The sequence below is a fragment of the Culex quinquefasciatus genome, chromosome 2, assembly GCF_015732765.1.
Source record: "Culex quinquefasciatus strain JHB chromosome 2, VPISU_Cqui_1.0_pri_paternal, whole genome shotgun sequence".
Lineage (NCBI taxonomy): Eukaryota > Metazoa > Arthropoda > Insecta > Diptera > Culicidae > Culex > Culex quinquefasciatus.
This window is the reverse complement of record NC_051862.1, coordinates 158084259-158098570: the sequence shown is the minus strand read 5'-3', so window position 1 is coordinate 158098570 and position 14312 is coordinate 158084259. Positions and strand designations below refer to the sequence as shown.

At 38.2% G+C, this 14312-nt stretch overlaps 1 protein-coding gene across 1 annotated transcript; it reads left to right on the top strand.

Moving 5' to 3' along the window:
* The first annotated feature begins 1015 nt into the window (after positions 1 to 1015).
* On the top strand, positions 1016 to 13926 carry LOC6041482 (ubiquitin carboxyl-terminal hydrolase 3). Its single transcript, XM_038255557.1, is given in 8 exon segments — positions 1016 to 1637; positions 8461 to 8602; positions 8660 to 8810; positions 8812 to 9273; positions 9336 to 9848; positions 9912 to 10054; positions 12520 to 12666; positions 12732 to 13926. Coding segments are annotated over 8 exon segments (1914 nt in total). The 5' UTR covers positions 1016 to 1459; the 3' UTR covers positions 12910 to 13926.
* Positions 13927 to 14312: the final 386 nt, after the last annotated feature.

The following is a 14312-nucleotide window of genomic DNA, read 5'->3' as shown; positions in this document are numbered from 1 at the left end:
TGGCTGAAAATTTTTCGTTTCCCGGGAAATTATTGTCCTTTTCTTTCAAAGATACACGCCGCGGCAGAATGTGCCATGGACAATGTTGCCAGCGATTTTCTGCACTTTTGGTGCAATTTAAAACATACTTGCCAACAATGCCAGGCGATTTGAAGAAGAAGATCAACCTCGAGATCAACAAAAACAAAACGTGCAGTATGGGATTTGACCAAGATTTGACAGCGCGCATTTGCCGAAAGTGCGGCGCGTCGTTCCGAGGCTGGTTTGCCGCGCGTCTATGTCAATTTTTATGTACAACGGTAAAATACACGATTAAAAACCATTTCTGATCACTTTTTTTTTTCATTTTAAGGCAAAAAATATTTTTGACAAGACAACATTTTTTCAATGGATCAACCTATGGTCCCCTTGGAACGAGCTGTCAAGTAGGAGCTTTTCTGTCAACCCAATTGGACGCTCTATATCTGACAAACTAATCTTTATGTCAAACATCACTTTATGCCATTTTACCCTACGCCCCCGTAAGTTGAAGTTTGGTTGCGATACGTGAAATGACATGCATCAGATGTATCCGTCATACGTGTAGCGTCGCATGTCGCAAGGAGACGTTGTCACACTCAGCGTTTATGTCGCACTCAACCAGAGATTAATCTTTAAGACATTTTGCTATGATTCGGTAAAATTGAAATTTCTTTTAAAACTATATCTTATGAACGGGAAGTTCAACACTAGAGTTTTTTTTGATTAGGTCCTATAAACATATGAAAGACAATGGTTTATTGGTCCTTTTCAAAAAAAACTCTGTTACAGTATTTTCAATTAGGTTTATGATAAGCTTTTAAGAAGTTTTGATTTAAATAACATTAGTGAGTATCGCATTAAATGTTTTAGCTTTGTTTTCTAGTCTATGGTTACAAACAGTTGCGCAACGCCGTCGTAACTCGTCACGCAACCGTTCGTCGCGCAACACCTTCCCCGATGTAGTGTGCGTGAGTGTGACAACGACGGACGGCGGCGATTCAGAACGCACTCTCAACATTCAACCTCAACCGACTGTGGTGTTGTACAGCATTTTTGCTTCCTTTTCGGATCTTCTTTGTCGAACGCAATCGCGAGTACAGGAGGACGATGGTCCGACCACAGTTCCGTAATAATCCGTTCCTGGTTTGCTAGTGCGTCGTCGTCGTCGCCACGACATTTTCATTTCGGATTTTGGTTCCGGGACCGTGCGATTTGCGTGGATTCGAGGGAGGGGGCAAAAGGAAAAACGCAACAAAGCAGGCGTGTGTGTGTGTATGTGTGTCACCTGGGAAACGTTCCCTGGCATTTTCGAGGATTAGCTGCAGAAGTAGTGTCGGAGAGGGTTAGTGGCCCCCGCGGATCGTGTTCCGTGGAATCCGCAGTGAAAAGTGTTCCTTGAATCCGAACAGCAGCTGCCAGAGGATTTATTAGCGAAATCATGGATTGTCCCCACATCGGAGATAATGTGGTCCTGCGGAAGGATGCGGTCCGGAATATGAAGCTGACGCTGGTCGGAGGTCAACCTGCCACATCCGAAACGCCAGCGGCCAGTACCACCGCCGTGACTAGCAGCAGTAGCTCACCAGCATCGTTCTCCAAGCTGTGGAAATGTGCAGGTAATTTGCAAATTGGTGAGGCCATTTGCTGCTTGGGAGGTCACGAAAGCTGGAGAATCGACCCCCGGAAGGGGCAGTAGCTTGCGGGGTGATCCCCACTATTCCGATCTGTCCAAGAACCCACCCCGGAATCGACAGCAGGGCGAAGAAGCGTTCCACCGTCGACCTCCCCATTTTGAATTTAATTTTTGCGCTTGGATAAACAAAAAATCAATATTACATCATACGGCGGGGCAGGCCAGCCAGGCTCGGGGCTTGACAACGGCCACGGCCAGCGGGGTTGGCTCGCGAAGCAAATTTTATGACCGCTGCTGCTCGAGGATTAGCGGAGCTGATGTGTCGAAAGACGGATTTGGTCGGGGTCGTCGTCGTCGGTGCTCGCTGACTTTGCTGACCCTGCTTGTCTAGGCTGAAAGTGAGAACCATCGTGTCATAGCTGCGACCGTGTCGATGCTGCTGCTGCTGCGCTGCGTCTGCCCCGGCTGGGGGACGTACGGAATCGTTTTATACTGGCAGGAGATTTGAATCTTGCTGGAAGAGTTTTTGATTGTGATCAATTTATTATTTTTTGAAATTTCAAATAATTTTTGAATAGTTTAGAAGAATATACGGTTTCATGAGAGTTTCGTTAACATTCTAGAAAAACTAGAAATAAAACGTCGTTTTCAAACATTTTGCAAGATGTGGTGGATGTATTGGTCACACTTGAAACGCAGACAGTCACAAATAGCCAGTAATGTTTATTATTCACGTTTTCACGGCGTTGTACAGTCATCCCACATATTCGGAACACCCACAAATTCGGAACACTTTTGTGATAATTTATCAATAACATGGCAAATGTAGCTTTTCTGTCGACCCTACTATTTTTAGGGCCTTCATTTGGACATTCTCTTGCTATTTCACTAGTAAAATTAGTATTTTTTAAACAAAAAACCTCATTTCAAGACTATTTTATCCAGAGCAGCAAAACACTGCCTCCAAATTGCCTGTTCCATAATTGTGGGTTGTTATTGTGCCTCCCACAATTGTGGAACACCTGAATTTAACTGATATTTTAACAAAAAAAGTTATCAGACCACTTATAAAACATAACTTAGCTTGAGTTTCGTTGGTTTCAGTGCGAGAAGTCATTATTTTGTAAAAATTATGTGCTCACGGAGAGAACCAAAGTTTGTTTACATCCGTAAGAAAAAAGTGTTCCGAATTTGTGGATTTCAAGGGTCAATGTTTTTCTTCAAAAACTTGATATAAAAGTTAAAATTTGCAGTTGTTCGATACATCATTCGAAAGATCGCAAGAAAAGCTTTCAAATGAAGGTAAAAGCGAATCATTAAGTTCAATTATCGATTTGCTATGATTTTTTGAGCGTTGGCCGATCTGTAAACCGTTCCGAATATGTGGGATGACTGTACTTAAAACAATAATTTACAAAATCAGAACAAAATTATTGAGTGAAAAAAATATGACCATGTTAGATACTTGATAAGTTCACGTCGTCGTTTGTGAAGCGCACTTTTTTTTGTAGTTTGAAGCATTTTTTGAACAAAGATATTTTAAAACATTGCAGATTGTCACCTTTTCAAAAAGTAGGTCACCCTAATTTTTCATACAAGCTTTTGTACAATGCTGCTCTATTCCTGTCCAATTGAAAAAAAAAATCAAAAAGGAGGTGATTCTCCTCGTGCTTTCATATGACTCGTCTTGAAAATCCAATATGCCATGAGATTGCCTTTGTTCATAGGGCCTTTTCAAATAAAACTCTGGAAATGAATATTAATTCTAAATTTACGTACACCGCAATATTGGTTGCTACCTTGGATTACATATTTGCAGAGCATTTTTGGGGTCATATTAGTGTTCAACGAACCAAAATAATACAACATACAACGAAAACGGTGCAGGTGGTTATGCTACACATGACCAATACGACAAAAAACTTTGCAGAAAGCTTAAAAAATTGCTTATCAAGGGTAGCTACTCAAATCCCACTTTCTATGTCCCAACTTTTCCAGAATCTCAAATACTCTTCAATTCTCACACAAATAATTATTCAAATCAAAAACTGTTTATAAAACAAAACCCATCAAACAAAATTTCTAAATAAATTCTAAATTCAAAAATAAAACCAAATTGTCAAGCATTTTGAGAAAAAAAAGGTGCAGTGGTAATGTAACAGACATAACTAAAATGACGAAGAACGAATAAAGAAACATTTAGCTGAATTCTTGATTTTTTAACATTATGTGAGGAAAGCTAGGTGGTATTCAGAGAAGGCATCACTGCTGAGCTGAGCTCCTCTCGCTTCGGTGGTAGACCACCGACTAAACTAATGCTGTGGAGGGAGTGGCGTTTATATTTATACCAAAACCGTCGGCCGCGCTGCTTCTGTGATTTTCCCCTCTGCTTGGGGAAGTTGTGTCATTTTTCGGTTTCATTTCGCTTGCAAAATTTTGGATTGCTACCCCGTATAGAGCCCTAAGACGAAGTTCTTCGTCAAAATAAACTTGGCAATAAATTTATTTAAAAAAGTATTTTTAAACTGGAGATGCCTGCAACATTTCGATTTATAAAGAAAACAACTCAAACAATCATTCCTTAATCTAAATTAGAGAAAAATGTGTGGACTTAATTTCATATTTGAGTTGAAAAATTAATAGCAATTTCTCAACAGTCCTAGTTTTAAGTTTGGATGCCATGCAATCATTCGAACATTAAGGTTCAATCCAGGTTTTTAAGCAAAAATGGCGTTCGAAAGGTGAACGCCCGAAATGTCAAAATCACGCAGTGGTACCAACATTACGAAAAAAGTGTGCCATGGCATCACAGCCACATTTTTTTTCTAATGTTGGTGCTACTGCGCGATTTTGACATTTCGGACGTTCACCATTCGAACGCCATCTTCGCTTAAAAACCTGGATAGAAATGTTGACATAGACAGGGTGGCCACTCAAGTCGGGAAATCGGGAAAGTCGGAAATTAGCCAAAATCTGCTAAAAATCGAGAAAAAGTCGGGAAATTGTGATTTTCTGACAGAAAGTCGGGGAAGGTCGGGAATCCCAAGCATATCTGCTTGATTTCTTTTTTATAATTCTTGAATAATTTTGTAATATTTTGAACAGTTTTTAAATTAAATTCACTCAATAATTGTGAATTATTCTTCTTTAGTAACTTACTTTAAATTAATGGTTTCTTTCACTATTTCAGTCTATATGAGAATTAAAAGGTTTTTAAGACATTAAAAATACTTATAAACTCTGGATGTAGTTGACACAGAATTTTATAATATTTTTTTATGCATCAAGAGTTTTTAAATTTATTTTTGTTTATCAACATTATCTCTTGTTCTTACTCTAACTTTAAACAACAAAATCAATGAAAAATAAATATAAAAATTGAGCCTAATTTTAACGACTGTGGCTAGCGCAAACGTATGATTCTGTTTCATTTGATCACATTGATTCCAACTTGAGTTTGGCCATGTTTTTTTTTTGTAGTAAATATTTTGAATTTTTGAACTAAATTCGTTAAGTCATTTAATTTTTTTTCCAAATGATTCCCTTGAATTTTTGTGCGTATGTGTAAATTACTATAGGAAACTAAAATATATAGTAAAAATCCATTAGATATTCGTTCTGAATGAAAAAAATATTTCATTTTTTTTTTCATTCAGAAAGAACATCGTTTTGGAAACAAGAAAAATATTGAATTCGTTAAAAAATAAATCCAGCAAATGTTGGTTTAAGTTATTGCAAATATGTTAAAAGATTCACATTTCACATAAAATAAGTGGTACAAAAAAATAAAATCTTCTCAAACTTTTTTTTTCATCGAAAAAAAAAACGGTTAAATACTGACAACTAGATAAATCAACATAAATTTAAAAAATCAACAACAAAATTCACAAAATTCTAAAGGAAACTTTGTAAAAGCTTTTTTTAACGAATTCCTCGATATTTTCAAAATTATTTCAAAGAATATTAACAGCAATCATATTTTAAATTAATAATATTTAAAGTTTAGTTATCTTTAACTTGTTGTCATTTCCAGTTGAAACAAAGTATTAAAAACTATATTTACATTTGCCAATTTTGAAAATAAACATTGAAATTACAAATATTATTAATCTTTCGGTTATTTTTCAAAGACAAATTGTTAATGTTACTAATCGGAAACAAAAAAAGAGAGCGTCAATTTTTAATGGCTTTTCGAGGAATTTGTTGTTAAATTTCTGTTTTTTCGAAAATTGTCAATAGTTTATATTGGCTTTTTATGAGGAGTTTTTTTTTTATTGAAAACATAATTTAGATAAGAAATGCCTATTACAGTAGTTGTTCGGTAACTGGGCTGCTTTTTAGCTGTGCGATCGATAACTGGGCCGTAGCCCAGTTAAAAGCAGACAAACGTCAAAAAACCAAAACAAACCGAAATGACTGAGGGGTTAGTAGATGCAATAATCATGTTCAATAAATAAAAAAACTTATTTCAAACTTTTATTCAATTTCAAGTCACAATTAAAGACATATGAAAAGAAAGCATTGTAAATCAATTTGAGTAACTTTTATTTTTTTATTTCATCTGGAAAATATTATGCATCAGTGGTCCCCTCGTTATTTTCGTTCAGCCCAGTTAGCGAGCAGCATTCGGTAACTGTGCTACGTTTTCAACCCAGTTACCGAACAAGTACTGTATTTGAGATTCTGTAAAAGTCGGGAATTTCAAAACGGGATTTGAGTGGTCACCCTGCATAGAGACCGCCAAGACCTATGGTTTCAAGGGCATCTTCTCGTTTTTAGTATTTTTTTTTCAGGTAATTAATATAATTCCAATGTGAAATAGCTTAGAAAATCATACCATTCTTAAAAAATATCATTTTAATCCATATTTTCAAAAAGAGCGAAAGAGCCGTTCAAAAGAGCCGTTCTTTTTAATGAGAGATCAAAATTAGCGGCTCTAACACCTAAACTCCCAAGCTCGAGAAAAGGGAATTTCCATATAAATTCCCCTTTTCTCGAGCTTGGGAGTTTAGGTAAAAAGAGCGGTTTTGCCCACCGCTACTTTTTGGAACTTCCACGCAACAGCAATAATTTGTTGCGTCGCAGATCCTTTCCCTAACAGGGACGTGCAACACTGTAACCCTGGAGCATATCGAAATTTCTGGATTGACACTGCAGATTGAGCCCTTAAACAAAGTTCTTTGTCAAAAAATTAGAATAAACTGAGTTTTTTTGTGATAAGGCTGAACACTGCTATGGGGAGTAATTTGTAACAATGCGACACAGAAAGTAGTGTTCTGATTTGCAGCATGTTGACTCAACTTTATTTAATTGTAACAGAAAATTTGAGCAACGTAGAATGGGTGCCTCGTAAATATAGTAAATTAATGTGTCCTTCCATTTGTCTTTTCGATGCCAACATTTCAAAAAGCATCATGTACACACCATCCTTTTTGAGATAAACGCATTTAAATGTTGAGCATCCATTTTCAATTCCTATTTTAATATAAAAGTAAAATGAGATGTTCTATGATAACAAACGATGAAAAAACGTTGCTTTTATTGATACTTGATGATCAAAACTCAATAAAACATTATTTCTTTAATTTTATTTGAGAAAAACAAACATAACTTTTTTTGAAATCACCAACGTCTAAATCACCCTGCTGTCATTGAGGAGGACGCTTTGTTATGATTCGTTTTTCTTCGCCGAATGTACATAGCGCTTTTTGCATGATGTTTTTTTTTCGTCACGAGGTTCATGTAGTCTTTTGTTTGACAGGTTGACAGGGCTATATAAACAGGGACTGCTGATGGCAGAGATTTTGTTTATGTTACTTTATTTAAAATCATAATTAAACAGACTTTACTGAAGTAACTTTTGCTCATTTTTGGTGGAGAGGTAGCTTATTAGGAGTACTTTCAGAATATGCAATAACCCAGAAAGTGTCAAAATGTACATGATGCCTTTTGAAATGTTACCGTCGTTTTGTTCTAATTCGAAAAAGACAAACAAAATGTTATCAACAGAACTCGAAATATCTGAGAATTGCTCCACCGTGAATTACCGTGAAATCTCTTCATGGTAACGAAAAAGCATTGGAGAGCACAGCCAGCCAAACAGAACAGAGGGGGCCTTTTGCAATGCATAATTCATGCGAGAATCGAATGTCGGAGCCAGCCCTCTCGCTGAATCCGCGTCGACACGATGTTGATGGCGTCGTGGCCGATGCAAGAATGACAGAAACTCTAGCACCGAGAGGGGCGCATCGTTGTAGAAAGTTATCGTCGGATCAAAGATGGAACTTATTGATAAAAGTTTGATGAATTTCTAAGACAAGATGCCTAGGTCTATGCCAAAGTCTAGCCTTGGTAGCAATTAATTAGTTGATTCAATTCACTTTTGCGCTCGCGAATCGCCTCGTTCATTGTTCCGTTTGCTTTGTCTACCGAATTCATGGTCATTTAAATGTCTGCCAAGTCTTTGCTCTTCCACGCTTCCATTCATGTCCAGTCTTTATCTCGCAATCCGCTTTGATTCCGTGTTCATTATCATATGATTGGTGAGCGTGTATTGGTACCATCTTGGGATCAATCATTCATTCACGAATACAGTCTCAAACGATTCTCGCGGAGCACAAGCGAGACCAAAGAGAGAGAGACAGAAGAGAGTGGGAGAGGATTGTTATCGCGAGCGAGAGAGCTCTTTTACGTTTTACACATATTTGTTTACATTGCGTTGTGCTACACTTGTGTGTTGCACGACCAGTGCAGGGTTGCAAATTTTAGTGTTTAAATTAAAATTATTTTAATTCTGCTTTCCACAGAATGTTCCGGCAAGGACAACTGGATGTGTCTGCAGTGCGGCTCGGTACGCTGCGGCCGTTACGAGCAGGGTCACGCGTTGAAGCACTCGTCCCAGCGGAACCACAGCATCTGCATCAACACGGTCAATCTGTCGGTTTACTGGTGAGTTGAACAAAGTTTAAATTTAAAAAAATTGCTGATTTTCCTTCTCCCGTACAGCTACAAATGCGACGAGTTTGTGGTGAACGACACCGCCGACAACGTGCTGGAGGAGATTCGGGGCGAGCTCAAGGACGGCGACTGCGACACCGTGTCCGAGACGTCCTCCACGATGGAGGAGATCAGCTCGTCCAAGTCGGGCGGCGGCGGCCCAGGAAAACGCCAGCAGTACGTCCTCGTCGAGCGATTCCGGCTGGGAGGAACCGTCGTCGGCATCGTCGGCCGTGTCCTCGACTTCGTCACATTCCGGGGCGGCGCTGTCGGCGGTGACGTTGATTACCCCCGTCCGGAAGCTGCGACCCCGCAAGCGGACAATCTCCAGCGATAGCAACAACGAGAACGGAGCGGTCGCCAACGGTGGCAACGGCGCCAGTAACAGCAGCAGCAGTCAGGCCAAGCGGAAATCGATGCGGCGCGTCGTGGGGCTGCGGAATCTCGGCAATACCTGCTTCATGAATTCAGTATTACAGTCGCTGAGCAACATTCAGGAGTTTAGCTGTTACTTTAACGCGATGCCCTCGCTGGAGACGGGCAAGCACAAGCAGAAGGCGTACCACTCGCGCAGTATGAAGGAGAACCTGGACGACGTGTTTGTGGTGGAGGAGTTGAGGAAGGTCGGTTGAAAAAGAGTCGCGCCCTTTGTTTCAAATTTCTTTAACGAAATGTCGTTTTTTAGGTCTTGCTGAACCTCAGCCAGGGCGGGGACGGCTCGAAGGGGGCCATCTCGCCCGAGTGTCTCTTTCTGGTGATTTGGAAGGTGGTGCCGCAGTTTCGGGGCCACCGGCAGCACGACGCCCACGAGTTTCTGCGCTACATGCTGGACCGATTGCACACCGAACTGCAGCAGGTCTCGTTTCCGGTGGACGGCAGTTTGGCGGGTGGAGGCGCCGGCGGCGGCGGCCACAAACCGGGCGAAGGTAAGCCCAACCCCTACAACGTACCTGCACTGAGCCACCTGCACACCAAGGGACGCAACTCGATCGTGACGAACGTGTTTGGCGGCATTCTGCAGAGCGAGGTGCGCTGCCTGATCTGCGGCATGGAAAGCAAGAAGCACGACCCGTTTCTAGACCTGTCGCTGGACATTCCGGAGAAGTACTACACCAAGGAGTCGGCGGTGGATGGGGGTGACAAGGACAAGGACGCGCCCGTGTGTCACATCTCGGACTGTTTGTCCAGTTTTACGGAGGTTGGTCCCACTTTTCCCTTATTTCAGACAAGTTTTTAATTATGATTTTACTCTGCTTTCAAGGTGGAAGAACTAGCCGAAACCGAACTGTACTACTGCAACTCGTGCAAGTGCAAGCAAAAGTCGACGAAGCGCTTCTGGATCCGGAGATTACCGAACGTGCTGTGTTTGCACATAAAGCGGTTCAGATGGAACAATTTCTACAGGTGAGTTTTGCGATCATCTCAATGTTGACGAATTGCTTGAGGGCCTCGAATATTGTCTCAAAATCGGTAAATCATCAAGGCAAAGTACATAACTTGACGTCAAGTTTTACACGTTCGATCCAGCTGAGAAGGTCCATGTAAAAATCGTATTCACAGTTCAACCACCTTGCACGTTCTACCGTTGTTCTGGTATTGTCCAGTACTCTAATTGTATCGCTACAAGCGGTGATACCGTATCCTGTTGACTTCAGGCAGGCGATATCTGACGTCGATTGTGTCCAAAAAAAAGCCGTCTGCTAGTGAGCGCTTAATCTTCTTCTCCGGGCCAACATGGGCCTGAATTTGGGTTTTGAATATTTTTATTTTTAGATATTTTTGGGAAAATAAATCTTATGACCATACGAAAATTGTAGGCTAGTTTTTTGATTTTTTGGACATCAGGGTTTAGTCACCAGCGATAATCTTAACGTCGTGCTATTTTATAACACTAACACTTTGCCTCATAGGGCCGCATCTCAGAACGTAGAACATTAAAATGTCGAAAATTAAAAGGACGGATTTTGTTCTGTATTCACAATTAAGTTAAACAAAAAGAAAAGTAATGGTTATCATTTAATTTTCCGGCAAAAAATCAGAAATACAGAAATTCAAAAAACTCAGAAATTAACAAGTATTAACCTTAAAAAAATTAAAATTTGAAAAGAGATAAATTTAAAACAATTAAAATCTAGAAATATCTTTTTAAATATTTTTTGGCAAACAAACTAGAAATTTAGAAATTAACAATAATATTCTTAAAAAACTTGAAATATTAAAATCTAAAATTTTTAAATTCAAATTAAAATCATTCATAAACAAAAAAATCTAAAAGTTAGAAACGTAGAACTCAAAATAGTTTTAATAATGAAGAACTTCAAAATTTTAAAATTCAGAAATTCTAGAACTTAAAATAAAGAATTTCAAAATTTAAAAATTTTAAAATCAAAAATTCTACGTTTATAAATTTATACATTTAAAATAATTAAATACATTCTGTACTCGATTATCCGAAGTCCTCGCTAAAATTTCACTCCGGATAATCGAATCCCGAAATTTGGCTAACCTAAAATATTACTCCAAAAATCTGGTTTTCTGAAATCTAAGTGGCGGCAAAACTAATGGCATTTTAGAATTTAAGAATTTTTAAAAAAAATTTACATTTTAAGAACTTAAGAATTTAAACATTTAAGAAAATAAAAATTAAAGAATTTAAAAATTAAAGAATTTAAAAATCAAGAAAATAAAGAATTGTAGAATTTTAGCATTTCAGAATTTAAGATTGCAGGGATCTAAAATTTAAAATTTAAAAAAATTAGAATATATGAACATAAGAATTGAACAATTGAACAATTAAAGAATTAAAGAATCCATAAATTTAAAAAAATCAGAATTTAAGGATTTAAGAATTGAGCCATTCAAGAATTGAGGAATTGAAGAAATTAAGAATTCTGAAATTCTTAAATTCTTAAATTCTTAAATTTAAGAATTTAAGAATTTAAGAATTTAAGAATTTAAGAATTTAAGAATTTAAGAATTTAAGAATTTAAGAATTTAAGAATTTAAGAATTTAAGAATTTAAGAATTTAAGAATTTAAGAATTTAAGAATTTAAGAATTTAAGAATTTAAAAATTTAAGAATTTACGAATTTATGAATTAAGATTTTTTGAATTTTGGAATTTAAAATTTTAGAATTCAGCATTTTAAAATTTAGAATTTCAAAATTTTAGAATTAACGGTGCACAGCAACCAGAGCTTTTGCACCCATATTTTTGTTACAGACATTTTAGTATCTTCAAAACTACGGGTACTATCGAAATATTTTTTGATTCATCCCCTAAAGTACTGTTCACCAGGTAATTTACAACAAAGTTTCACTAATTTTACTATGCCGGAGTTGCAGGATTGGGTCCGTAAGTTTGACAATTTTTGAATAAGAAGACAACAACTTCCTTCGTTGCTGTGCACCCTTAAGGCATTTAAGGGTGCACAGCAACGAAGGAAGTTGTTGTCTTATTTTTCCTTGCCAAACTTACGGACCCAATTCTGCAACAACGGATTGTAAAATTAGTCAAACTTTGTTGTAAAACATTGTGAACAGTACATTAGGGATGAATGAAAAATCATATCGATAGTTCCCATTGTTTTGAAGATACTAAAATGTCCGTAACAAAAATCTGGGTGCAAAAGCTCTGGTTGATGTGCACCGTTAAGACTATTAGAGTTCAAGAACTCAAGAATTAAAAACGGTCAGTGATTGGTATTGCATGACATTAAAAAATGCTTTCTGTCAACATTCACCATCGACATCGATATTTGAATGCTGACGCAAAGCGCCTGTCATGATCGTCATAAATTGAGAATGTGCAGAACATGGTCTTTTCACGAAAAAATAAATAAATAAAGAAAAATCAAACCTAATTTTCAGAACCAAGATCGACCTGCGGATATCGTTCCCGATCAACGCGCTCGACATGTCCCAGTTTGTGCTGAACAACGGCCCCGAGACGAGACGTTCCAACTCGAGCTGCAACGTGTACGACCTGGCGGCCGTCATCGTCCATCACGGCAATGGGTAAATATCGTCGTTTTTCGACTAAAATGTATCAAGACTGACCAAGTCTCTTTCTCCGCCTCCAGCTCCAGCTGCGGCCACTACACATCGTTCGCGATCAACAACGGCGTCTGGATGCACTTTAACGATCACACCGTGAAGGAGGTCAGCAGCGCAGCCGTTGCCGACTGCAAGCCGTACATCCTGTTCTATATCAAGCGCGATCCGACCAACGCTAGCCGAGTTGGTGGTCAAGCGTCCTGAGATAAGTTATTTCTGTTTCGTTGAGACTGATTAAGGATAGAGAGAGAGAGCAAGCCCGAATTTGGCCAATTCGCATACACACACTCACGCTGCAAAAACCTGGTTTTTATTCGTATTGTGGAGTCTGTGTGGATTAAGAATAATCAAGCAAAGAAAAATCGTGTGAACCAAGGCGGGAGAGAAGGAAATTATTACACCTTAAACATAATAGTGAAAGAAAAATTTAGTAAGAAACAGTCGTTGAATATGAGATATCCAATCATCTAAAAACAAATACAACTCGTTAAACAGAGAAAGAAACAAACAAACAAACTAAACTATCCGGTCCGTTTCGGAACAGAAGGAAATTGTTTCTTTTGAACGCACCTTGAAACGTTCGTAGCTCCCGTTACAAAGATTACACATGTGATAAATTGAAGCATTTTAGTAATCCTAATCTAACACACACCCATACTTCTTTTCGTACCAAAACTATACGTGAAACCAGTCCAATTGTGAGTGCAAATGTAAACCCGTTTCCTTTTAAGCGTATCTGCCCCGCCCCCCCTTTCGTTAGTGTAAAGCGAGAGAGTGCGAGTATTGTCCATTCTATCATCCGTTCTCTCCAAACACGCTAGCTTTCCTAGCAAACACAAAAGTTTAGAGATTCTCAAAGAGGCCGCTGCGTTTTGTGATTTTTTACCTATTATTTTAAAAACTACTAGAAAACATTATTCCATAAGCTTAGCGATTAAGTGTAAATCCGGCCCCAGTTTTCCCAAATCGCGTTAGAAAAAAAAACAAAACACAAGAAGCTATTTCGAACCTCATTTTTCTCCATCGTGTAGTGTGATGATCACACCACTACTAAAGCATACCTTGAGTTTTCTTCAGTAAGTATTTCGGCGAAAGCAACACGAGCCCACACTTATTTCAACAGATTGTACACATTTGGAAAATTTACTACTGTAAACTACGATAACATAGCGTTGGAATCATCATCTCGTACATTTAGAAGTAGAGCAAAACAAAACAAAATACAGAAAATTACAGAAGTAAGCTGGGGAAAATGCAACATGAAAAAACATAAAACAAAAGAAAACCTATACGATGGTTGAGCAACAGAGTACGAAAGATATAATTATATTAATATAATTAATATATTATTTAAGGAATAAAAAACTTTCTTTAGCTATCAATAAAATCAAATATTAACAAAACGTGAAACGGTTGTTTTAGTGCTGACTTTGGCGCGCATCAACTATGCGCCAACTGTGGGGGTAATCATTCCGGTAATAACTGCGGGTGCTCCGCACGCATATCCTATCTCGAGGAGCAGGAGAATAAGATCGCCAATCTAAATATTTAGATTGTCCCGAATTCAAAAATGCAATTTTTTGAAATAATATTGATACAGTCTGAAA